This window comes from Varanus komodoensis, unplaced genomic scaffold (assembly GCF_004798865.1).
Source record: "Varanus komodoensis strain SLA01 unplaced genomic scaffold, ASM479886v1 scaffold4, whole genome shotgun sequence".
Lineage (NCBI taxonomy): Eukaryota > Metazoa > Chordata > Lepidosauria > Squamata > Varanidae > Varanus > Varanus komodoensis.
In genome coordinates this window covers 45,183,057-45,208,320 of record NW_025335941.1, presented here as the reverse complement: position 1 = coordinate 45,208,320, position 25,264 = coordinate 45,183,057, and the positions used below count along the sequence as shown (strand labels likewise).

Genomic DNA, 25,264 nt, shown 5'->3' with positions numbered 1-25,264 from the left:
CTTTGAGTAGGGATTTGTCAAAGGATACCTAGTGAACTGATGATCGAAGCAGGATTTGAATAGGTGATTTCACAGACTTAGCCAATACACTTGTGAATGGAATCACCATGGCTCACTGCCTGCTTAGTGACTTTTTGCCTTGTAAGACTAACAAAGTAAAACTTACTAGATTTTTAGGAGATGGGGTATGGATCATGTTATAAACTGGGGCTGCAAGAAAGTAGAGTTCAAAGTTATTTCTGCCAGACATCCCTACATTGGCCACTGCAACAAACACTGACGGAGGTTTCCCATGCTAGTACTGTGTCTCAGGTCTCTGAAGAAAGGTCCAAGAAGGGATTTACTTTGCTAGTGAGTGCTAGGATGGCCTCCTGATGTGACATGTTCAGTTGAAAGTCATGCCCAACTCTCCACGAGCCATGGACAATATTCCTCCAGGCTTTCCTGTCCTCCACTATTCCCCGGAATACACCCAAGCCCACACCCACCTCTCCATTGACCCCATCCAGCCACCTCAACCTCTGTTGTCCCCTTCTCCTTTTGCCTTCAATCGTTCCCAGAAGCAGGGTCTTTTCCAATGAGTCATTCCTTCTTATTTGGTAGACAAAGTATTTGAGCTTTGGCTTTAGTACCTGACCTTCTAAAGAGCGGTCAGGGCTGATTTCCTTTAGGATAGACTGATTTGATCGCTTTGCAGTTCCGGGGACTCTCAGGAGTCTTCTCCAGCACCACAATTCAGATTGTGCACTCTTTTCTGAATAGGTTTTAACCCTATTCTGAAAAACCTTGGTTCAGTTTTTACCCTATTCTGAAAAACAGATTCTGTGTAGATTTCTGTAGAAGGTATTTGTCGAGAAAACTGTAGTGGGAAATACTGAAGAGGTGCTGTGTCAAGATGGATGCATAACTCTGGCTATAGCTCTTTCATGTAACATAATTGAGCATAATCCTGCATTTCTTTTGCAGGTTCCATGGGCTGTCTGCCATCCAAAGGGATCCTAATGGATGACTTTTGCATTTATTAAATCCCAGAACAATGTGACTGACAAGAGGTTGAAGTGATTTGTAAGGGACTTTTGCGTTGGTGTGTTTGGACCTTGGATCTCCTTAAGAGAGGCATGCTGAGCAGCTAACGTAGCTGGAGAAGATTTGTCTTTGAGCTGGGCCGTGGAAGAACTGGCCCTTGCAATCTGAAGATGAGTATACCACTGGTTCCAAACAAGTCGTGCTACAATTTATTGCAGGGCAACAGAAACGAGATGAAGAATAACAACGAACACCTGATGACTGTTGGAGACACAAACGCCAACCAAATAACATCTGAGGTTAGAGGGGACATAAGGACCAATGATTTGTCAGGGGAACCTAGATGTCTGAACACTGGTGGGCCAGAAAGTATCAAGCAATTAAATTCAGAGAGGAACAGACTTCAGGGTACTACTGGTCTATCGGAGTTTAGGCTGCCTTCTACCACCAGCAGGGAATCATATAAGGATTACAGGACTGATGGGATTAAGGACACTTCAAGGCTACTCCCTATTAGCCGGGGCCACAGTCTGTCCAATCTGAGGGTTAATACAAATGATACCTTTTCAGTGGTTCTTTCAAAAAGCGACGCTGATCTCATTCAGCATGTTTCAAAGGATAAAACACCTCGAAGGATTGAACCAGAAGGGATCAAACGCCTTTCCTTGGGGAGATCACGGAAACTTATGTCTAAAACAGAAGGCTTTGGAAAAGAATTTGTAGGCCGTGTATCAGGTAAGCGCTTGCTTTCCGCATCCTTGGATTCCATCGATACCTCACACCATTTGCTTGGGGAAAATGAGAAATCTCCGAAAACATCCACAGACCATTTTTTGGGCATGGTGTTTCAGCCAGCTGATAGCTCCTCAGAGAGAAATATTGTGTGTTATTCTAAACATTCATCTACCTCAGAAACTAACAAAATAAATGTTCCAGTGAAACAGCCAGGTGTGGACAGTGTCCCAAACCTCCATGATCGGAGCTCTCCACACCCTGCTCCTGTTAAATCCAATGAAGTGTGTAGATCAGAAGCACAATTAGAACATCAGGGCGATAAGAGAGGAAAGGCAGAGTCCAGAAGCCCTCTGTCGTCACAGCGCAGAAGTGTGTGTCAGCAAAAAAATGACAGGGTTATGCTGGTTGACTCTCTTGGAGGTCACACAGAGGAAAATAATATTGCAGTGCAGAATAAAAAGAATTATGGGCCTGAAGTACATAGAGCAAAGTCACCCCAGTTGCAGGAGCCAGGTAACAAAGGAAAAGATCCACATTTAAATGAGGGGTTGGACTCTTTCAGTAACAGACCAGTAAGTAGCAGTAATTTTGCAGGTTTTGGAAGAGGAAGCAGTCCTAGTGACAACAGGGCAAAATCACAAGTAAATGAGGAAGGTATGGCTGGAGAACAGAATGATTTTGTACTGTCTGCTGCTGACGAATGTAGTAGCCAGCTGACACCTACAAGGAGCAAAAACCAACTCAGTGCTGATGTAAGTTGCATCCAAGCAGCCGGTGAACACATGCCTCTTGGTCATCACACTGAATCGCCAGACAGCAAAGATTTGCACAGTCCTGAAAGTAAACAGCTGCTCGTAAAAGGCCATGGTGAAAATGCTGCATTGCTCACCTCAGATCATCTGGAACATCCAAAAGCACTTGGTGCAGAAAATGAGCTGGATGATCACACCAGCATCCAAGAGTGTGATTTAGAGGTGACAAGGTTTTCAGTTCAAAGCAAGAAGATGGTTGTTGCAAAGAAACTGGTTGCAAGTGACACATCGGAGGGCTATAAAATATCAGGAAGAACAGAGACCTTTCTATGTGCCCCAACTCCTTTGCGCCCTGTGGCGATGGTGAACATTACCCCCACCACCACATCAAGCAGCAATCTGAAGGATCTCTATGCGTTTCAGGTTGACAAGCTGCCCTCCTCTGCAGTCCTACCTCCCATGGACAATGCACAGTTGCTAAGCCTATCCCCCAAAGTGCCTAACAAGACTGCCTGTAACAGTGGCATCCCCAAGCCTATCCTTGTACATGCCAAGGGCTCCCACCCAGCCACAGATGATGGAGAGAACAATTGCACTGAGAAGCCTGAAGACAAGACCGAAACGAAACTGGACATCCCCAAGCCCAAACATGTCAGGCCAAAAATAATCACGTACATCAGAAGAAACCCCCAGACGATAAGCCAGCTTGACCACACCTTTGCCCCAGCTGGATTACCCTACGTCGCTCCTGCTTGCAGTGTGCCAATGGCGACGGAGCAGAAGACTTCGAACGATGGAGATATGAAGCCTAGCAGCGTGCTGTATGACAAGTTGAAACCTGACTTACAGAAACCTCGCATTTACAGCTCTGGACTTGTGGTGTCCGGCATTAAATCCTCGGCTCATCATTTTGGTCCAATGGGCGAGAAGTTTCTTCAGGAGGTAAGAAATATATAATTATCCCACGGGCTCTTGCTGCATAGCAGAAAAGTGCATGGATGCATGGGGTGGTGCACGTCCTCTCAGGGAGTCTGGCTAACTCAGGATGCTTTGACACAGCATAGGACATCCTTTCCCAGCTTGCCAATGTTTTGGATGGCTACTGGCTGATGCAGGACCAGTGTGATGGACTGGTTGGTGTGTTGGACTGGGGCTCAAGAGTTCAGGTTCTACTCTTCCCTCAGCCACGAAGCATATGGGGTGACTTTGGACCAGTCACTGACTCTCAGCCCAACCTATCTCACAGGGTGGTTGTGAGGATAAAATGGAAAGGAGAAGCACCATGTAAGGCATCCTGGATTCCATGCATGAGGTGGGAAAAGGCAGGGTATAATGTAATAATAATAATGCTCAGGTTCCTTATTTTTGACCATGCTTGGGAGTTAATATCCAAAACAGCTGGATGGCACCATGTTTGGAATGTCTGTCAGTTATATTGACACTGGATGCAGGACAAGCGATGCAAAGGGAACCCTGAGAATGCATATTCCAAGATGTATGTTTCGCTTCCTGTGTCTTGTTTCCTTGAGGAAAACAATGGCAATATTCTGGCCTATTCCAGTGGTTATCTATTTTACCACTCATGCAAAGGGTGCTGGGAAGTGGTTCCACAGCAGTACTGGAAATGCTGGAGGAGAGAATCTGTATTCACAAATGAGTTACAGTCACACACCCCAAAGACTGCCTCCCTCACCTAGTTTCTTCTGTGCTCGCTCTACTGGCTCCCAATTTGGTTCCAGGCTGTATTCCAGAACTGGCATTAGCAGTCCAGGCACCCATTGGGTGAGAGTCCTCATGACCCCCTCCCACAAGCCCTCTGCAGGCTGAACGACATGTAAAAGTCCTGCCCAGATCACCAATATTTTATTTTATTTTATTTATTTATTTAGAAAATTTCTATGCTGCCCCATTCGCCGAAGCCTCAGGGCGGCTCACAAACATAAATAACTTCAATTAAAATAATGTAAATTAACAGTATAAATTAAGTCGTCCTGGCCAAAGAATAAAATAAATAAATACTATATATCAGGGACAGAGTCATGTTCCCTGGTGTAAAGGGGGAGAGGGCATGTTGTTTGATTCCTCGTGGGTATCCCACCTAGTGCATCTTCCCAAGCACAGGAAGGCTGTTTCGTTTGATCAGCACCTTCACCCAGGAATGTGTGAGGAAGCCAGATGGGGAGTGGGAATCTGTCAGATTTCCTCAGCTCAGCTCCCTGGACTCCAGCCCACTTTCTCTGCCCTGATTCCACCTTGTGCTGAGCATTTGCATGAGCATCTGGCCAGCCACCTGTGAACTCACTACGCAAGTGGACTTCTGCATGCACACACCTGATTTGAGGGTGTGGCTATGTTGCAGAAGAATAATTCAGAAGTGACCCCAAGTGTTTGTGGGCTTGATCTCAGCAAGGCTTGCTTCCTTGCTTCATGGAAAAGAAGCCCAGGGAATGCAAAAGAGATGGACTCCAGCCAGATCTTTGCATCCCTGTCACTGGAAAAGATATATGGGACCTGGCAAAGCTGTGTAGAACTTCTTCACTCGTAGTTCAGTCTTCAGCATGGGGACACTGAAGGATGAGCAAGGCTTGCTCGCCACCACTTTGGTGGATGAACCACTTCCGAAATCTCCTTGTTATCTCTGACTTCCCTGCCTGCTCCCAAAGCCCCCGTGGCCTCCAGGTTGTGTGGTGAACCAATCTCCAGTTTGGTTGGGGAGGGGCCTGCAAAGGGACCTCACACCTCTGCAGGCTAGATGAGGGTCATGGCCGAAGGTGCCCTCCCCTGCTTTAAAAGCCTAAATGGACTTGGGCCAGACTATTTCAGGAATCATTTCATCCCATGTGGGCCTGCCCTTGAACTTTACTTTCATGTTGTCTGACCAAACTAGGGGTGGATTAATCTGTCAGGCTCACTTTCACTCCATATCAATGTAAAATTCATTTCTTCCATTTTTTCACATTTATGCAGACTTAACAGGTTATTGCAAACATGATTATACATTTTCCTGTGTGTATCTAGACTGATGTCCAGCGGGTAGATTTTAATATAAAGAAAATCCTAAGATCCTAAAACCCAAGAGGACCCTCAATCATGCACTCTCCTCTTCTGCTTGGCCAATCTGTTGCTGATTGGCATCTTCTGTTTGTGTGAGCATTCAGGAATCTTTGAACTCCAGCTCATATACCTATTCCTAGGGTAGCCATGTGTCCTCTTTTACAGAGGACAGCCCTCTATTTGAATGGCTGCACAATGCACAGTGTTTTGCAGGTGTCCTCTCTCTGTAGGATGGTCTGATCCAACTCCATTTTAAAAATAGAGAACCCAGAGAACTGTTGCCCACCAGCAACCTGAGGAGCAGACAGGTACAGAACTCGCTTGGCTGCAAGCTTACACACTAGTGTCAGAGCCAGTGTAGCGTGGTGTTTGGGCTGGGAACCCTGCAGAGCTCAGCCCTGAGGCTCACTGGGTGACTCTGGGCCAGACATAAATTCTCAGGCTAATTTATTCTCACAACAACCTAACTCACAGGGTTGTTGTGAGAATAAAATGCCATGTAAGCCACCTTGAGTTCCTCACAAGAGGAAAAAAAGGAAGGATATAAATGCAGTATGCTAGTATTTAAATTATACCAAATATATGTAAATTTACATCTGCAAATCACCTAAGTTAGCATATATACATTTTATGCAATTATTCATTTGGTATATTGGTATTTTGGTCATGCCTGTTCTCTCCTTTGGGTGATTCACAAGCAGCAGTTCTATTCTCCATCTTCATTTTATCTCTTCTTCTATAGGGAAAATTCAGTTTCTTGGAAGTCAAAGAGCAGCAGCTTTAAAGGTTTTCACATGTAACTACCCAGAAAGGCAGCTGGGATCCACTGTGGCTGCTAAGTCTAGCATTCGAGCCCTCCACCCCTACTAGGAGATCCAAGGCTGTGGAGAAGCAGTAGTCTGAATGCCTCCTCTCCATATCATGGCCATCCGATACTCCTTGAACAGTGGCTGCAGCATGGCTTACGGTCATCTAGTCCACCAGACATGGCAATATTGCAGTAGGTGGCAAAGCTGCCATAGGGGAGGTATTCTATACTACTGTACCAAAGGCACACCTGTCATTTCCTCACCTCTTCATTTCCCTTCAGCAGTGGCAGCCATTCTACCTGGAGGTGAACCAGCAATCAGTGCATCTCTAAGAATTGGAAAGATGTGGCCCATGTGATCTGTCCCAGTTACTGGCGGCCTTTGCAGTACCTGCAGATTTTGAATCGCCCTCAGTGATAACCCCATGTACAACCCACTACAGTGGTGTAGTTAATCTTACATGATATCATCTATGTCTTACGGCATATAAGAATAAAGGAAACCTCTTATACAGTGTCAGAAATGTTTTTCTCACACAGGAAAGATGAGCTGGTTTTTTATTTTCTGCTAAACAATATTTTTCCCTTTAAGAAGATAAAGTCAAGGGCTGGTCAAGATTAATTCCTTACATCATGGAAAACAGTCTATATTTATATGAAACTCTTTGCTGTGCTACCTGGAAAAGAGAAAAACAAGCTTGCCTGTTGCCTTGCACAGATAAATCAGACTGATTAAAATTGTATTAATTGGGTATTTGCAGAATTCTGCTCTCCCTTTCAAAAGAATTTATTGTTGGTGCATTTGCATCTAATATAGTGGGATTATGCAGGGTACATAATCAAGTCTAGTTAAAATATGTTAATCAGAGAGAAAGCCAGGAATCCAAGTTCCTGTCCAGTAGCGATGTTTTTGTCTCTTTTTAATGGGGGAAAGAGCCTTCTGAAGTGAAATGTACTAATACTAGCCCTTCATTCTAAAGAAAAATATATGTTGCTAAAATGTAAACAAATAACATCCTGAAATGCATTCTTATGGTAACAAAGGGCCATTTCAGATTGCATATTGTTAATTTTATTTACATGCAATCAAGTTCTCAAAGGATAGAATTGGTGAAACATCTAAACATGAAGCAAAGATAGTGCAGATAGATATAAAACCCCAATGCAATGCTCAGTATGCAGTCTTGCATATTTTTCCCAATGATTGCAGGGGCAGAAAAGCACCAAATGATATTCAATCCATGCTTGGAATACTGCAGCCATAGGGATCAAAGGGTACAACTAAATGTTTAAATAGCTGAAAATGCAACGACAGGACACAATAATGTGCTTTAATTTTGCAGCAAAGTTAATTAAGCAGCCTTCTGGTAGCTTTCATATTTAGCTCCTGGCAACTGTTACAATTAATTTAAAAAATACATTTGGCTCTGCCTTCCAAGCTGTTTGGTTCAAAACAGCCCCCTCTCAAATTTCAGTAGTATGATTAAAGAAACAATGGCTGAACATGAATCTGTAGCAGAAATAGGAATTTAGGACTATCTGAACTCCATCCTACCTTGCTTATGCAGAGATAAGTTGTGAATCAGTAAATTCAGTGGTAAGAGCTTCCTTCATGGATGCCCAAGACATCTTGCTGTCTAAGGAGGAACAGTGGGAGCCTACCACATGACTCCCAAGCCCTGGTACCCAAAGATAGCCATGTTTTTTGGTACATGAGGTAGAAATTCCTGCAATTGCTTTTCTGCATCCCTGGAAGGTTAAAAAAGAAAAAAGAAATTAAATAGCCATTTTCCTCCCATGTGAAATTTCCTGCTTTAAATATTCACACTCCTGTCAGTCACTTCATAATAAAGTAAGCACAAGAACCCCTAACAGTCTTCTGAATCAGAATTCTCCAAAAAATCTCTCCTGCTTTGAACTTGTTTTCAAAAGCAACTTTTTATCAAATTAAATGAAAATGGTTTAAACATGTGGGAAAGGCGAGTTTTGCTTTTGTTTTGTTTGGCAACACTGGTTTGGATTTCAGAGTATTTCTCAAAGTAAGATTTCTTGCATTCATGTTTGCATTAGGTTGGGGAAAGGCCTGTGAAAGAAGAATTTTGTCCTCCACCATATACTCACTATGAGGTGCCTCCAAGCTTTTACCGGTCTGCAATGATACTGAAACCCCAGTTAGGACTGGGTGCAGTTTCCAGGTTACCGTCTGCAAAAAGCAGGATTTTGATTGCAAGTCAAAGGTCCTCAGCAAGCTGCATCCATCCACAAGGATCAATTACCAGTTCTCCTGCACTTTTCCATCCTGATGCTCCTGGTAAGCAATTATACTGACTATTTTTTCTTCCAAAAAAGAGGCCACCAACAATAATTTGTTCTCACAACAATCTAATCGCAGCTTATTGGGACTGTGATCCTGTATCCACATGTGTCCCATCAACCCTAACTTGCATGACCTTGGGCCATACCACCTAGGATGGTGGGATTTATAGTCTATCACTTATGGAAGTAGTACTTTACGGAAGGCAACTATACCACCTTACCTGAGAGTATGCCCCATTGAACACAGTGGTTCTTCCTACTGAGTAAACCTGCATAATGTTGCACCACTTGCTTGACAACTGCAATGCAGTGATTTATTCATTTGGTTAGTAGACAATGTCAATCTTGTGCATTATTTAAATAATTCATTAACACTGGGAAGTGCTCTCATCTAGCCGAAGGATTACTGTAGAGGGAACCCCTGTAATCCTGCCATCCAGAATTCATGAGGCATTCTGAGCTTTCTCTTAAATTAGCATATTTAAATATATGCCAAAATGAAAGACATTGATGAGACAAAGTAGTCCAGTGGCCTGCAATTCTGGAGTGATACACCTTACAATCAAATGCAGATTGCTTTCACCCTCAGCTAATGAAATAATCATTCCCCACTGAGTCATAAGTTTTGTATAAATGCAGGTGCTCGGACCATGCTAAATATTTATCATTTTGCTTTTGGGTGCTTTTAGGGCCCACAGAATATTGCCCAACAAATTCCAACCTCTGAGAATATTATTTTCTTTTTGCAAGTGTTAAAGGCAGTAACAGATCTAATCAGCTCATTTTCTGTCAGACAGAAGTTTCAGAGATCATAGCTCTTGTGTAGAATTCTCTGTAAAAAAGCCAGCAGGTTTTGACAAAATTAAAATATTATATTTAAATATCAATTACCTCTGTTTTCCTATTTGAAGTGTGTCCCTCCTTCCCCTATTTTTATGGTATAAAGATGTGGCCTCTTAATACAGAGGTTTCCAGAAAAGTTGCTTCTCTTGTAATTTGCCTCTCTGCAGCAACAAGCTATTTCCACCTCCGGCTTGAAGGCAGCATGTGGTTCTGAAATGGTATGCCTTAACCCAGCAGCAAACTTTCCTTAAGATGGCTAACACAGGAACATTAACTGTATTATAAACAGTTAAACAATAATTATATAAGTACTTTATTACACACATTTTCTCCCAGTTGTTTCAAGATGGTGTGGGTTAATTTCACCAGACTTAGAGCAATATCTTTTCAGGAATGACTGTTAATACCCTCAATTTTTCCAATATTTTTGGAAGAAGCATCCTATTACCATTCCTGGTATTTCACTTCTACTTCCCCTTGTGTCCACAGGGTGATTTTTAAAAAGATATATCATACTTTGCCTTTATTATTCATTCTTTTCTACTGATTCCTCTGAAGGGTTGTACACTTGCTTTTGATTGGTTACTCCTGACATGTATTGCATTAAATGCAATGCATGAAATGAGACATATGATACAGCACAATAAAATACAATATTCTATTGTACTGCTTTACTGATGGCCCCAATACGCAAATTCCTACTTTACAGTGCAATCTTACCCACAATTGCACGTTTGTACATCAGCAACATGGAACTTGGGCCCCTGTGGTGAGATCTCCCCATCCCTGCTGTAATGTCTGGGGCATTCACCATGTGAGTCATGAGAAACATCGCTCGCGTTCTCCAAAGACATGGAGCTGAGGTGAGAGAACAGGGAGCCTGGTAGCATTTTCAGTGGCGTCCCTACAATGCACCACACGCAGCTAGTTCCCTGCTCAATGTATACGTCGCCTGGTAAGATCATCCAGTGCTTAGAAAGAAATGTCTTTGGTATACAGCTGACAACTAGTCATCTCACCTGATTGCATTACTATTGCAAAAGTAACATTCTCTGGAAAAACAGGTCACTCTGTTGGTAAGGTTATGAATTGTACACATTTGCTTTATTCTGACGAGGGGCATAAACAGATATTAGCTTTTGTAAGTTATCCTGAGGCTTACTGCAAAGGATGGCACAGAAATGTTCTAATTAAATTAAAATTAAATTAAATGTATAATTTTAACAAATGATATTCTCCTGTGTGTATTTTTATGGATGGGTTTGTAATCTGAAGGTAAAGATGGGAGAATGACTGATCCAGGCTGAAATTCAATGGGCAAGTTCTTGAGCAGGCTGTCTGAACAGTGTGAGGCTGTATCAGTCTCTGGTCCAGCTAAGGCACCTTGCTTTATTATTTATTTACTACGTTTATTGTCTGGTCCCATAGCTCTTCAAGGCTTTCTGCACAGTGTACAATCCAAAATGAATACAAACAACCATGAAATTCATACAAAAAATGCAATATGATCTAACAGACAACTTTAACAGTCAGTAAAATAACCTCAGGCACAGCAGTGATAGAGGATCCTTAAAATTGTAGAAATATAAAATATACATGCAACAGTTCTTAAAGTCTTGTAAATAACAAACAGCTTTGCCTGATGGCAGAAAGATAACAATGAGGGCACCAGGCATACTTTTCTGAGGAACATTTTCCATAAATGGGATGCAACCACCAAAAAGGCCTTTCTCCCATTTGCAACCCCCTCATGACTTTGGAGGGTGGTTTCCTGAGAATGACCCCTGAACCCAATCTTAGTGGTCAGGTAGAAACATATGGGAGTAGGTGTCCCTTCAGGTATCTTGCTCTCAAGCTGATTTGGACTCTTGGTTCAGATACTTGTTGTTAGTCACGAAGTCGTGTCCAACCCATCACGACCCCATGGACAACATTCCTCCAGGCCTTCCTGTCCTCCACCATCCCCCAGAGTCCACTTAAGCTCACGCCGACTGCTTCAGTGACTCCATCTAGCCACCTCATTCTCTGCCGTCCCCTTCTTCTTTTGCCATCTATTGTTCCCAGCATCAGGCTCTTCTCCAGGGAGTCCTTCCTTCCCATTAGGTGGCCAAAGTATTTGAGTTTCATCTTCAGTATCTGGCCTTCTAAAGAACAGTCAGGGTTGATCGCCTCTAGGACTGACCAGTTTGATCACCTTGCGGTCCAAGGGACTTGCAGGAGTCTCCTCCAGCACCACAATTCAACGGCCTCTATTCTTCAGCACTCAGCCTTCCTTATGGTCCAGCTTTCACACCCATACATTGCAACTGGGAAAACTATAGCCTTGATTATACGCACTTTTGTTGACAGGGTGAAGTCTCTGCTTTTTAGTATGCTGTCTAGATTTGCCGTAGCTTTCCTCCCCAGGAGCAAGCGTCTTTTAATTTCTTGGCTGCAGTCCCCGTCTGTGGTGATCTTGGAGCCCAGGAAAATAAAATCTGTCACTACTTCCATTTCTTTCCCCTCTATTTGCCAGGAAGTGAGAGGACTGGATGCTATGATCTTCATTTTCTTAATGCTGAGTTTCAAGCCAAAATTTTGTGCTCTCCTCCTTCACCCACATCAAGAGGCTCTTTAGTTCCTCTTCAGTTTCTGCCATTAGAGTGGTATCATCTGCATAACTGAGGTTGTTGATATTTCTCCCAGCAATCTTAATTCCAACTGGTGATTCATCTAGCCCTGCCTTTCTCATGATGTGCTCTGCATATAAGTTAAATAGGCAGGGTGACAGTATGCAGCCTTGCTGAACTCCTTGCTCAATTTTGAACCAATCAGTGGTTCTGTGTCCAGTTCTCACTGTTGTTTCTTGACCCGCATATAGGTTTCTCAAGAGACAAATAAGATGGTCTGGTACTCCCATCTCTTTAAGAACTTGCCACAGTTTGTTGTGATCCACACAGTCAAAGGCTTTAGCATAGTCAATGAAGCAGAAGTAGATGTTTTTCTGGAACTCCCTAGCTTTCTCCATGATCCAGTGTATGTTGGCAATTTGATCTCTAGTTCCTCTTCCTCTTTGAAATCCTGCCTGTACTTCTGGAAGTTCTCGGTCCACATACTGCTGGAGCCTAGCTTGTAGGATTTTGAGCATAACTTTGCTAGCATGTGAAATGAGTGCAATGGTGCGGTAGTTTGAACATTCTTTGGCATTGCCCTTCTTTGGGATCGGAATGTAAACTGACTTTTTCCAATCCTGTGGCCACTGTTGAGTTTTCCAAATTTGCTGGCATATTGAGTGTAGCACTTTTACTGCATCGTCTTTTAAGATTTTGAATAGCTCAGCTGGAATACTGTCACCTCCACTAGCTTTGTTGTTGCTCAGACTTCCTAAGGCCCATTTGACTTCACATTCCAGGATGTCAGGCTCAAGGTCAGTGACCACCCCATCGTGGTTATCAGGGGCGTTAAGTTCTTTCTTGTGTAGTTCCTCTGTGTAAACTTGCCACCTCTTATTAATCTCTTCTGCCTCTGTTAGGTCCCTGCCATTTTGGTCCTTTATCATGCCCATCTTTGCATGAAATGTTTCCTTCGTATCTTCAATTTTCTTGAAGAGATCTCTGGTCCTACCTATTCTATTGTTTTCTTCTATTTCTTTGCACTGTTCATTTAAGAAGGCATTCTTATCTCTTCTAGCTATTCTCTGGAATTCTGCATTCAATTGGGTGTATCTTTCTCTTTCTCCCTTGCCTATCGCTTCCCTTCTTTCCTCAACTATTTGTAAAGCTTCTACAGACAGCCATTTTGCTTTCTTGCATTTCTTTTTCTTTGGGATGGTTTTAGTTGCTGCCTCTTGTACCATGTTGCGAACCTCCGTCTATAGTTCTTCAGGCACTCTGTCTATCATATCTAATTCCTTAAATCTAGTTGTCACCTCTACTGTATATTCATCAGGGATATGATTTAGGTCATACCTGATTGGCCTGGTGCTTTCCCCTACTTTATTCAATTTAAGCCTAAATTTTGCAATGAGCAGCTCATGATCTGAGCCACAGTCAGCTCCTGGTCTTGTTTTTACTGACTGTATAGAGCTTCTCCATCTTTGGCTGCAGAGCACATAATCAATCTGATTTCTTTGTTGACCGTCTGATGATGTCCATGTGTAGAGTTGTCTCTTGGGTTATTGGAAAAGAGTGTTTGCTATGACCATTGTATTCTCCTGACAAAATTCTACCAGCCTGCGCCTGCCTTGGATACTTAGGAAAAAACAAAACCACCCATGTTAGAGGAATCTGTTCAATGGCTACAACAGTGAAATATGGACACAGAATATTTACAAGTGAAAGAAAGCTTACTTTTCCATTATCTATGGCTGTATTCTATGAATGCTCCATGGGCTCCCAAAGTTGCCAACAACAAGCCACTTCTCCTCCCTAGGTCAAGAACAAAATAACACCTCTTCCCACGGATTTTATAAAGTTCTTCTCTCCCATTGTTTGCGAGGTGGGCAGTACAAACAGGCTCTGACCTCTGTCTTCCAAGGGGATGGGGTGGGAATGAGACTGCTTCCATAAAGCAGAGCTCTCACTGCAATAGTAGTGCTTATCTAAGGAATAAACTTGGAGATAGTCACTTCAAGGCAATTATTTCTAGTGCTCTTCCTAACAAGCTGAAGGCTGTCAGACTTCTAAAAGCTATCCAGCTTTTGGACACAAAATTCACAGTACCACCTCTGCCATTCTTCTGATTAGCCCCATCTGAGGTAGGAACTTTTGAGTAAGTTTGTCTAGGATTTTCCTGCAGGAACTGAGCTTTGCATAACTAGGGTCAATGGTTACTTGTGTATTTATATCTATATCTCACCTGCTCTCCAAGAAGCTCAAGGTTTATTTGCCTCTATTTTATCCTTGGACTCCAGTGGCTCAAAGTGCCCCAGAGAGCTTTCTGGATCGCTGCAGGTCGGAATGTAGCTCCCTGCAGCCTGGTACTCTAACCACTGCACCATACTAGGACCACATTATGCAATATCAGTATTTCCATTTCACTCTGATTATCTCTGCAGGCTTCATGAGTCATAGAAAGACCGGCCATTATTCTTTCAGAAATTTGACATTCTTTATCTCCAGCAAGATATTTCCCCTTAATTTAACACACTGTTGGGTTGCGTCTTCTCTCTCTGCATCTGTATTAGTGCTTTTATGGGATATTAGAGCAACGGAATCAAGTACAGCTCAGATAATTGTCCTACAAAGATAAAAGTTGATGAAATGCAGGCACTAAATGTAACTTCTCCACTTATTACCTTGCAGGTGGTTGAAAGGAAAGATATTTTACTGGTGTGAACAAGAGGGAAGGAAGAAGGCAAAGGGAATCAATGGGGAAGGTTTGTTCTAGGATAGTCTGCTATACTGTAGATATTTTAGGGTGGGGGATGAAGCTTAGGTTAGGGGTGGGGAACTTCAAACCTTGGGAGCCCCATGCAGCCCTCTGAGGTTCCCAAGATGGCCATGCCTCCTTCTCCTGACACAGTCTCCTTTCCCCAAAGAGCCAGCATGGCTTAGCAGTTGGAGTGCCAGGCTAGACACTGAAAATTCAGGTCCCCGCTTGCTCAAGACACTTGCTCATACAGCCATGGTTTTCACTACAATACATCTCCATGTCTACCCTCAGCTGAAAACATTGGTGCAGGAACTATTCCACCATATGCATGACTTCTTAGGTACAATGGAGAATACTTCTGCAATTTGTGTTGGGTGGCCACTATTGAATCACCAAATAAGAGGACAAAAGTGAACTCCTATTACATAAATTTTGCATGTGCTAATTTATTTCAATAACAATTTTTCATAAATTAAAAAGAGGAAGGCTATTGTGGACAGAACATTTTTTGTGGGGGGTCTTCATTCATAGGGTCACCATAAGTCAAAGATGACTTGACAGCCCATAACAACCATGACACATTATGGTACATCTCCCCTTAACATAGAAAACCATTGCCAGGTGAGCTGTGAGCCTTGCTTAATCTGCTGTCCAGGTGCCGCTGATGGGCAGCTTCAAGGTCCAGCTCTCCCTTCTGATGGTGGTTCTTCTTTAAACCAGATTTGGCACAAATAGCACTCCAAAATGGAGGATAGTCCTCTGGAGCAATCCATGCAGAGGTCTGTCATCTCTAAAAGAAGATGCAGGGCCACGCTCAATTCATGCTGGTGCTGATATAACCATTCGAGTGCAATTGATGAAGGTCAAAAGAAGAATGGCTCTGTAAAAACCTTCTCTGCAGCTTGAGTTTTCCTGACTGGAGCCATCTCAGGCGAGTGAGGAAAACTGCTGCATCCCAACAGAAGCACATGTGGCCCGTACTATTCAGCTTTTGAATGCTTGGCTGCCTTTCTGCCCACAAGCAGCTGCTTGTGTTCCCATGACTGTTATCAAGTTAGGAGGAATGAAGAATTGCCTCCTGCGGGCCCCTACCGCAGGACAAGTCATTAATTGCTAATTGCCTTCACTTTCAGCCTAATTTTGTCTTTAGCTTCAAGACCATAAACTAGCTTTTTAAAAATAGTGTATCCTAAATCACTAAGCAATTAAACAAAGGTATCCACATTGCTGTAATACTAGGGGCAAGCACAATATGCAGCCATGAAGATTTCATCTTCACTGTAAACAGGACTCTCCCAATTCTTGAACAGCATGGAAGTTAGTAGCTCTCCAAAAAAGCTGACAGAATTTATCCTGCAAGGCACCTGAAGTGAATATTGGCGCCTCTCTGCACCTGCAGGGCTCTCAGAGGTGGACATAAAAAGGTTTATTAGTCCAAGCCACTGTAGCCTTCATTGGCTGGCTGACTATAGGGAACAGGGCAAATACTTAATGCCATGTTTGTTACTAGTCAACCTGTAAATAGATACTGTGGGAGACCACTAGAACTGTGCTTGTGAGGGAATGCCCTGCCTTTGTAGCTATATTCAGACTGAGATGAATGCTGGAGAGACATAGTTATCCCTTTTAAAATACCAGTAATTATACATAATTGAAAGAATACAAAGTAGTCTTTAAAAAAATCTGAGCTCCAGCTATACAAACTGCAACAGAATCTAAATAAAATCACACACACAAAATCACATACATAATGTGCTCATTTAAATGTATTAATTATTTGGCCATCTATGTCCTCCTTTGGGGTGGATCCATTTAAACACAGGTAGGGTCCCTTATACTGCCCTAGCCCTGCCTTATAGGCTGTCTCATGCTTAATTGGACTTCGGCCCATCTTGGTTAGCATTGCCTACATGAAGCGGCATCAGTGCCCAGGGTTTCAGGCAGCAGGCGTTGCTCAAGAGATGTTTCCAGCAAAAGGATTTCTTGGCTCCCACTGCCCCCACCCCAGAAAAGGAAGCCATTGCAGAATCTTCAAGAATATTTTAGGGGCTGTTGTTTTCTCCATGCTCGAGGACTGGGGGGAATGGCAAAACAATCCTTCTCCCAACAAACAGGGTGGATAGAAAGGCCATTTTCACAAAGCTGTAAGGATTCTTTCCCTTTCCTACCTGCAGATGGCAAGGATTGATCCCTTCTTCCTGGGGCACATGGGCTATGTGAGCCCCGTATCATATCCTGCATATGTGTCCTAATAGCCTGAAGTGCCTGATCCTGCCTAATCTTGGAAGCTAAGCAGGGTCAGGTCTGGTTGAAATCTGGATGGGTGACTTAATGTTGGGAACCACCTAGGGAGCTTAGGCTATGGGCGATATAGAAAAGTAATATTATGATGTTCTTGTGGCTACATCCTTCACAATTGCTTGGAGCCACGTCCTTATAACTCCAGAGTTACCTCTATTAGGTCTCAGCCAAACTCTATTTGAAAAGAGCTGCATCATTTCTGTCAGGGACTCTGGTCTCAAAGGAATCAATCGCTTAACACAGTCAACAGTGCTTCATTCTACAACTGGCTTCAGGCAGCCTGGGGCTGGGGGTAAATATTTGGCCATTTCTTCCCATTTGTTTTTGCAGGTTTTTAAAAACTAATGCTGGAGATGAACATAATGCTGTCCAGAACATGAATACTCTTTATACAAGATAAAATGAAAATGAAAGACTGCTACACTTTAAAAAACCAAAAATTCTGTAGCCCTCAGGACAAAATATTGTCACATATTCAAAGGTGTAACCTAAAAAAGGCAGTGCTTCAAAAACAAATATGGAAATTGAGTCCCATGAATGTGCAAACGTTTAGTGAAGAATAGCAACTTGTCGCTGGAGTCAAACATTTTGCTGCTATTTGGATTCTGAATAAAGCCACCTAGCATTGTGTGCTGCGGAAATGGGTCAAAAGGACCTGAAAGGGGCTGCTAAATGAGTTGTAATAGGTGCTGCAATGAAGTGGCTGGAATCAAAATCAGGATTCCTTTAATCGGAGCAAGTGCACACTGCAAGCTACCCACCGTCTCAAGGCAAATTAAAACAGTACTGCTACTGAAAGAGTCTGCCCTGTTTTGGTGCTCTATGTATAACCCTGAAAAACCCTTTACCACACATGTCACTTCAATCACATGCAGCATCAGCATGGTGCCACTACGCAGCCTTGCAGGTAGTAGCATTTCTGTGCAGATGCTTGATGCAAATAGGGAGATGTATAGGGAACATGAGGTTTAACGGTTACACCCATTGCAGGAATTGTCTACTGTGGGAAAGGCATTCATAACAGTTTAAACACTAAGTCTAAACAAGTTGTCCTGTGTGTAAGCCACTTCTACTGAATGCCTGTCAACCATTTCCTGGAAAATCTTCAGACTGGAAATTATAGCACTGCTGAACAGGTACATTCTAAATCATAAAGACACCAGTCAGAAAGTTCTTGTGAAATAACTCTTTAATAAGGCTATTCAATTCTACTATTTTACGCTTAATTTGTTGTAAAAATGTAGTTCCCTGTAGGAGAGAGTTTCAATATTGCATTCTTCCTGCCATTAATTTTCTTTCATATCAGCTTCAGCAGCCCAGCTGTAATGCTGCTACACTGTTTTAGCATAGTCGGATCTGTGTCACGCTTGGATTTGCTGAGCTGATCTGAGTGAGTGTTCATCATTAATATTGGTGGTGTCTTGGACTCCTGTCAAGGCACAGGGTGATCAGGATGTCCTACCATGAGTGGCCCAAACATAGCTACTCCCGTAACACAAGGAGATTAGCTTCTACTGACAACTCCAGGATCATCCTCGTACCTCTGATCTTGGATGTAGATACCATAACTAGTAGCTATTGATAGTCTTGTTGTTATGTGCCGTCATCAATGCCTTAGGTTAACCCTATGAATGAAAGCTCTCCAGAATATCCTATCCATGCTTGGTCTTGTAAATTCAGTGATGTGACTTCCTTTATGGAATAAATTCTTTCCATATTTGGATTGGTAGCCTTACCCTCCATGAATTTGTTTCACATAACTTGTGAATTCCATATTTGATCTATGTTTGTCAAGAGGTACTTCCATTTATCCATCCTGAATTTCTAACCAATGAGCTTTTTGAGATGACCCACTGGGTTGTAGTATTATGATAAAAGGAGAAAAGCAATCATGTTATTTGGCCATGCATAATTTGACTGGCATAATTTGACTGACATACTTCTCTGACATTGCCTCTTATAACTCACCATTTTTCCCTCAAGGACACATTTTCAAACAATTGCAATCTTTCCTCATAGGGAATTTCTCCTGTCTCCTGATCATTTTGGTTTTCCTTCTCTGTACCTTTTCTACCTTTCATATATCTTGAAGTGCTTGATCCTGCTAAGCAGGGTCAGGCCTCATTGAAATCTGGATGGGTGACTTGAATCCCACATTGAGCAGGTGGTTGGACCCAATGGCCTGCTAGGCCTCTTTGAACTGTATGATTCTATACCTCTAGAAGATACTTTTTGATGTGCGGCAACCAGAATGTGGAATACAATATTCCAAGTACAGTTTCCCTTAGACCAGTCACCTTGGTAATCAGTGGAGCCATGTGGGTTCCCTGAGTTTATCCCCCATACCAGAGCTTTTCCACTCCTGTGCTAAAGGTATTTTGATTTCACAATTGCAAACTATTGATATGTTTCAATTTTTTAACCATCTGTAAGGTTTTGTTTTTTAATGTTCCCTGTTTGGAAAAGGTGAAGAGAATGGCCTCATTTTGCTCTGACCTATTTTTGGTAAACAATTATGATTGGTTTTGGAGTTTTTGTTTCTGTTTTGGTTATCTTCATGTGACATACCTACATTTTTACAGTTTTCCTATCATGTTTTTCATTTTATTGTTTCAGCTGATATTAAAAAAGGCTCGAATCCAAATGCCACAAAGTCAAATCTTCCTAAACCATGTCAGTCTGGACTCCGGCCTCCTGGATATTCGCGACTGCCAGCTGCTAAATTGGCAGCGTTTGGTTTTGTCCGCAGCTCCAGCGTCTCCTCAATCTCAAGCAACCAATCCAATGACAGTGCCCAGAGTGATCAAAGCAGGACTGCCAACCGTAAGTCAGACAACATTATTCCCATTCCAGATATTGATTAGCCGTGTTACAGAGAGAGGGAAGGGGAAAGGGGTAAATGAAAGGGAAAATACAATCCCTGTGAAGACATTGATTGTTCATGCTCTTCCTCAATGCACATTTCTGAGGGAATAGAATACCCATTGCTTGCTTTTGAATTTTCATGAAATAATGATAGATGAATAATTCCCAATGATAAATTGCTCAGATAGGGTTTTGCTCTCCAGGTTGCTTGGGGGGAAAATGCATCTCATGCAGTTCTGCACTTTCTTTCTTTCTTTTTACCTTTTTGACAAATTATCCCTCTTCACAGCTGATGTAAGTAAATAAGCACAAGTAGATGTCCTGCGTCAGCATGCTAGAGTCATAAAATATGGGCTCTTCAGGGCAAGATTATATGAAATAAGCAATCTATTCTTTCTGGTTTGCTCTTGTTCTGGATATCGCTTTGGTGTAGTGAGCCAGGCTTGGTTTAGGAAGCTAATAAAATCATGCTAGGGATTTAAAACAGTATCAGAGTTTTGCTATTCTCCCCCCCCCCCCCACTCTTGGCTGAAATGTCACCTCAAATCCTATTTTCTGTAGCTAATGTTAATTTTATTAAGTACAAAATAACCGCACAGTGCATCCTTCACAGGATATGTATGTGCCATGGGCTTGGAACACAAACTGGGATTGTGAGATTTATTTATTTTTTAATGCCAGTTCTTCTCTTTGAAGACCAGCTTCTGCATGAACCGTGTCAATTTCAAAGCAACTGTTATCACTCTTGAAGTGGTTCAGATTGAAGGTGCCAGCTTGCATAAAATGCCAGAGGCTTTTGGAGGCTGCAGAGTCCTAAATCTTTCAGTGTTTATGTTAATTTTAAATGAATTACAATAAAAAATAAAAACAATAAATAGGCCACAACCAGTCCCAAGGACTTCCTTACATTTGCACAGTTGACTTGGTAATCAGTGGAGCCATGTGGGTTCTCTGAGCTTAGCAGCTGTACTGAAATTCAAATATATGCTAATGACTTGATGGCACTATTTCAGTGCTCTGTTGCACACTGTATGAAGCAAAGGAGGGGTTTAAAGAGGCAGCCAGAGGGTGGGCGGAAGCTACTCCAACTGCACAGAACTCTCACAAATCCAGTCAAGCCTATAAGTGCAAACATCTCCAGTCAAGCCTATAAGTAGAAGAAGGACCACCTTAGCTCCTGTTGGTGAAAACGATTTAATTAGAGAGCAACAGGCCTCCCAAGACATCAAGGAAGCCATCCAACCAACACTAGAAACATTCAGTGTGGATTATCCTCTGGAAGAGGATCTATGTGATTGCCATCTTCACCAGACAGTGCATGAAAATGAGGTGCCAGGCCTTTCCCTCATCTAATTCACAGGGATGAACAAATCAGGGATGTTTGAGACTCTAGGATTCCCTGAGCATCATCATGTGGCTCATTTCTACCCACTCTGTGTGAACAGGCAAACTGTGCAAGTCAAGCTGTAACTGAGTGTGAAATTTGCTTGGCTTTCCCCAGACCTGTCCAAATGTCCTAATTTGGACAACTTTGGTCCATAGACTAAAGCAGACTGATTTAATCTATGGAGGAAAAAGTAAACTGGGACAGTTGGACAAATCAAACAAGAAACAAGTTTGGCAATTTGAAACACTTCCCTTGTGCTCCCAATCACAATAACGGTTTCGAATAGAACGTGCTTGCACGGTTTGTAAACAAAAACTGAATTCTTATACATTTCTAGTAGTTTATCATCAAACTGTACTGAGCAGAGGGAAATCTTTCAAATGCGTTTTGTTTTGGTTTGGTTTTTACTGTTGCAAGTCAGAATAATGTACATCAGTACTTTTCACCAAAATTTAAAAGCAATATATCATTTGCTGAGAAAAACTTGGAGGAAAAAACCCACAATTTTCTGCATTTTTAACTTGCCACACCTATGGCAATATCAATCCGATTGATCACAAATTTGTAGAATTGTCAATCTCCTTAGGGAAATTATGGATAGCATGTTTCATGTTCTTAGCTCAAGAAATATCATTTTTATAAGTAGTAGAACTGTGAAGTTTATGGTGACAGTATCTTTTTTCTTTGTTTTTGCTAAAGTTGCTTCTCCCTGCCCCTTTAATAACCCTGGCTAACTTCCAGCTTCAACACTACAGTGCTGATCTGTTTCCATTTGGTTTCCTAAGAAACCTGACCTAATGTGACTTCATCTCAAAGCATAACTGAGTTTCAGTTCACATCATGATTCAGAAGTGTGAAATTCAGTACGTTTGCTTTAAGATGCAAAATGAACACATGTCTTCCCCAGCCCAACTCAAAAATAAGTATAGGATTTCAGCCTAAGGCTTTTTGGAAGTGTTTTCTGAAGCAGGAGCTATAGATAGTTGGAATGTTTGAAAAGCACTAAATTGTGTTGAATTGGCTTTGGAGTTCGGGACATAGCGTGAAGAATTAGAAGCCTGTCTTGAGTACCGAAAGTTCTAATTAAGACCTTCAAAATGCCTAAATCAGCAGAACACACATCTCCTGTCTTCAGCTGAGACATCTTTGGGGCAGAAAAAGCATGTGTCTCTTGCATTTTCACTCTCTTTCCATTTAAATTTTCTAGTTGTACAGAGGCTGATTTTGCTTCAGCAAAACTTTTGACAGAAAGTGTATTAGGCACAATTTAAATGTGATACCTAATGATTAAAAGCTAGACACTGTGGTAGTCAGATGTCCTACTTTTCAGGAACATCCTATATATTGTAGAGCTGGCATAGGGCAATCCTGTGCTTGAGCTATCCTATCTAGATGAGCTGTCTAGTCCAAGCCTCATGTAAAGTTACAGAGCCATCCTTAGGAGAGAAGACTTTTAAGTTGCCTGTCTGAAGCTATCACTTGGACAGTGGACAGAGCATCCACACAGGTCAGCTGTTCAAACTTTCGACTACAATGAGGTGTGTTGTATTCCTATTTAAAGTATAGCTGTGATTTCTAAATTTGCATGTAGGCATATAAGTTTGCATATGCAAATATTATGCAAAGTGGTATCCTGTTCTGCCTTCCTTTTTGGCAATGCACAGGTAGCTACCCTACTAGGCACTAGCATATTGAAGCTGGGCCATCCAACACCATTAGCATGCTGGAGCAGCATCTGTCTGGGTCAGAGATACTGCCACTTTTGTGCACCTTTGAACAAGGCATCAGGCAAACAGAATTCTTACACAAAGAACTTTTCCTTCTTAAAACCAGGCACCTTGTTTAAATCAGGCCTTCTGCTTCCATCTGAGGCATCTTTCTACACACTTGTGTTTCTAATACTAGCTTTACTGCTCACCCACCAACTTTATGCCAGGGCCAAAAATAGACTCGGGCATTTCTTCTGTCTCTAGAGACAGTGCTGTTACCTCCCCTCGCTGCTAGACTAATTTTCTGAACACAGTGTGTCAAAAAATTGTGAAAAACATTTTTAGCACCCATAACCAGTTTCCTGGCGGAAATACTGTATGGCCTTGGTATCTGTGTGTGTTTCGTGTTCTAAGCCCTATACAGCTTGCCTTTGCTTATATTAGAATAATATGCTAAATAACGATGCATGTTGCTTTAGTATACATGGTGGATGGAAACATATTATTTGCAAAAATTGTTTTTGTTATTGGTTTAAAAAAGCTCTAGGGAAGTTGGCACTGGGCCCCTGCCAACCGGCCCAGTCATTGAGGTCCTGGCTGAGGTGCTCCTTGTGGTTCTGAGGCCTGTTGAGCATCCATCCAGAGCTGAGCATTCAGCACAGTGGAATCCCCTGCCAGTTGACATCAGACACGCTCCAGAGTTGCTCTGCTTTTGGTGTTTGCTCAGTCCATTTGTATTTAACCAAGTCTTCCCTGAGATTGGTTTTATTGTTAGAATCCTGTTTTAAATATCCTATTTATCCTTTTGTATTTTTAATTAATTCATTTCCTTATCAAGAAAATATTTAGATATGGAGGAGTTTATAAATGCTGTAAATAAATGAGAGGAGAGGAGAAACTCTTGCCACCATGTATTTCAGATATAAGACCTTAAGAATATTCTTCAGATTTAATATTTTACTCTTCATATGGTGTTTTCATCTTCTCCTGAAAATGTATCAACATTTCTGGACTGACTATTTTGCACCAGCACTAAATTAAATTTCTGGAGCTAGGCAAATATAAGTCTTTAAAATGTTTTTGATCAAATATTTCAAAAATCCTACTGATTCAAGAGAAGAAAGGGCTAGTTTCAGTCTCCCCTTCTTCTCAGTTCCCTTTAGCATTCACACTATAAGGTTCTTATCTTAGGCAAACCATCAGTACATATGAAGGATGGGATACAATCCTTCTTCTCACACCAAAGACCACCCAATCTAACCTGAAGGTAATTTGTCATTTCCAGGCAGATCACCCTCCTGCATATATCCCTGGCAAATGATTCATCAGACTTTATATTGGAATAATAAGTGACTCCTTTCTCATTGTTCCATACTCCACATACAAACCTGAGATGGAAATATTTTCAAGTTAAAAAAAGGGAATTCCAAATGATTAAGGGGTCTTGAGGAAATCTTTCCTAAGAGCAAAAGCTAGAAATAGGTGTGGAAGTCAGTAGCGTAACTAAGATTAATTGTGCATCTTAAGATTTTACAAGGTGGTATTTAGAAGGCACCCAACTCCACTGAGATTAGTTGACAATAAGTTGATGTGTGTTGCAGTATGTGCAGGCACAGTGTATTATCCAGTGTTAACGAAGTGTACAGACTTAACTCCCATTCATTTCAGTGGGTTTATTCTTTGCAGGACTAACATGAGATACCACCAATAGGACACCTTTACTGTACATGTCCTTACGCATGTTGGCCAAGCAGTTTTACATCAAATACAGGAAGAACTGGGCCATTAATTTGATTTTGTTTTGCAAAACCAGTTATTCAAATAGATGATGGGAAAATGATCACCTTCCTACTGAGGCAAGACTGTGCATTATTCATACTGGGCTTCCTGTCAGTATCAGATCTACCTTGTGAGCTGTGTGCTTCCTCCTTTACGGGAGTGACCTGCCTGCGTACGCCAGTTGCTGAGGAGCTTTGGCAGGGAAGAGGTCTTGCACCCATCCTGCTAAGGGATTCTATGAGCAGCTGGTTTGGCACTGTGTGTACAGAGTGCTGGACTAGATGGACCTTTGTTCTGATCCACCATGGCTTTTCTTACGTTCTTATATGATCAGCGA

The 25,264-nt window shown here is 42.1% G+C and overlaps 1 protein-coding gene across 2 annotated transcripts in view; it reads left to right on the top strand.

The window, feature by feature from the left end:
- The first annotated feature begins 1,196 nt into the window (after positions 1-1,196).
- Positions 1,197-25,264, top strand: part of MTUS2 (microtubule associated scaffold protein 2) — a 225,935-nt gene continuing 201,867 nt past the window's right edge. Inside the window, exons 1-4 of one of the 2 annotated variants that reach the window (XM_044442748.1) lie at positions 1,197-2,463; positions 2,575-3,455; positions 8,446-8,686; positions 19,804-20,010. In XM_044442748.1, coding sequence (XP_044298683.1) covers positions 1,197-2,463; positions 2,575-3,455; positions 8,446-8,686; positions 19,804-20,010 — 2,596 coding nt within the window. Of the gene's footprint in view, positions 3,456-8,445; positions 8,687-19,803; positions 20,011-25,264 lie in introns of both variants that reach the window. The other variant, XM_044442747.1, reaches the window with a different exon arrangement.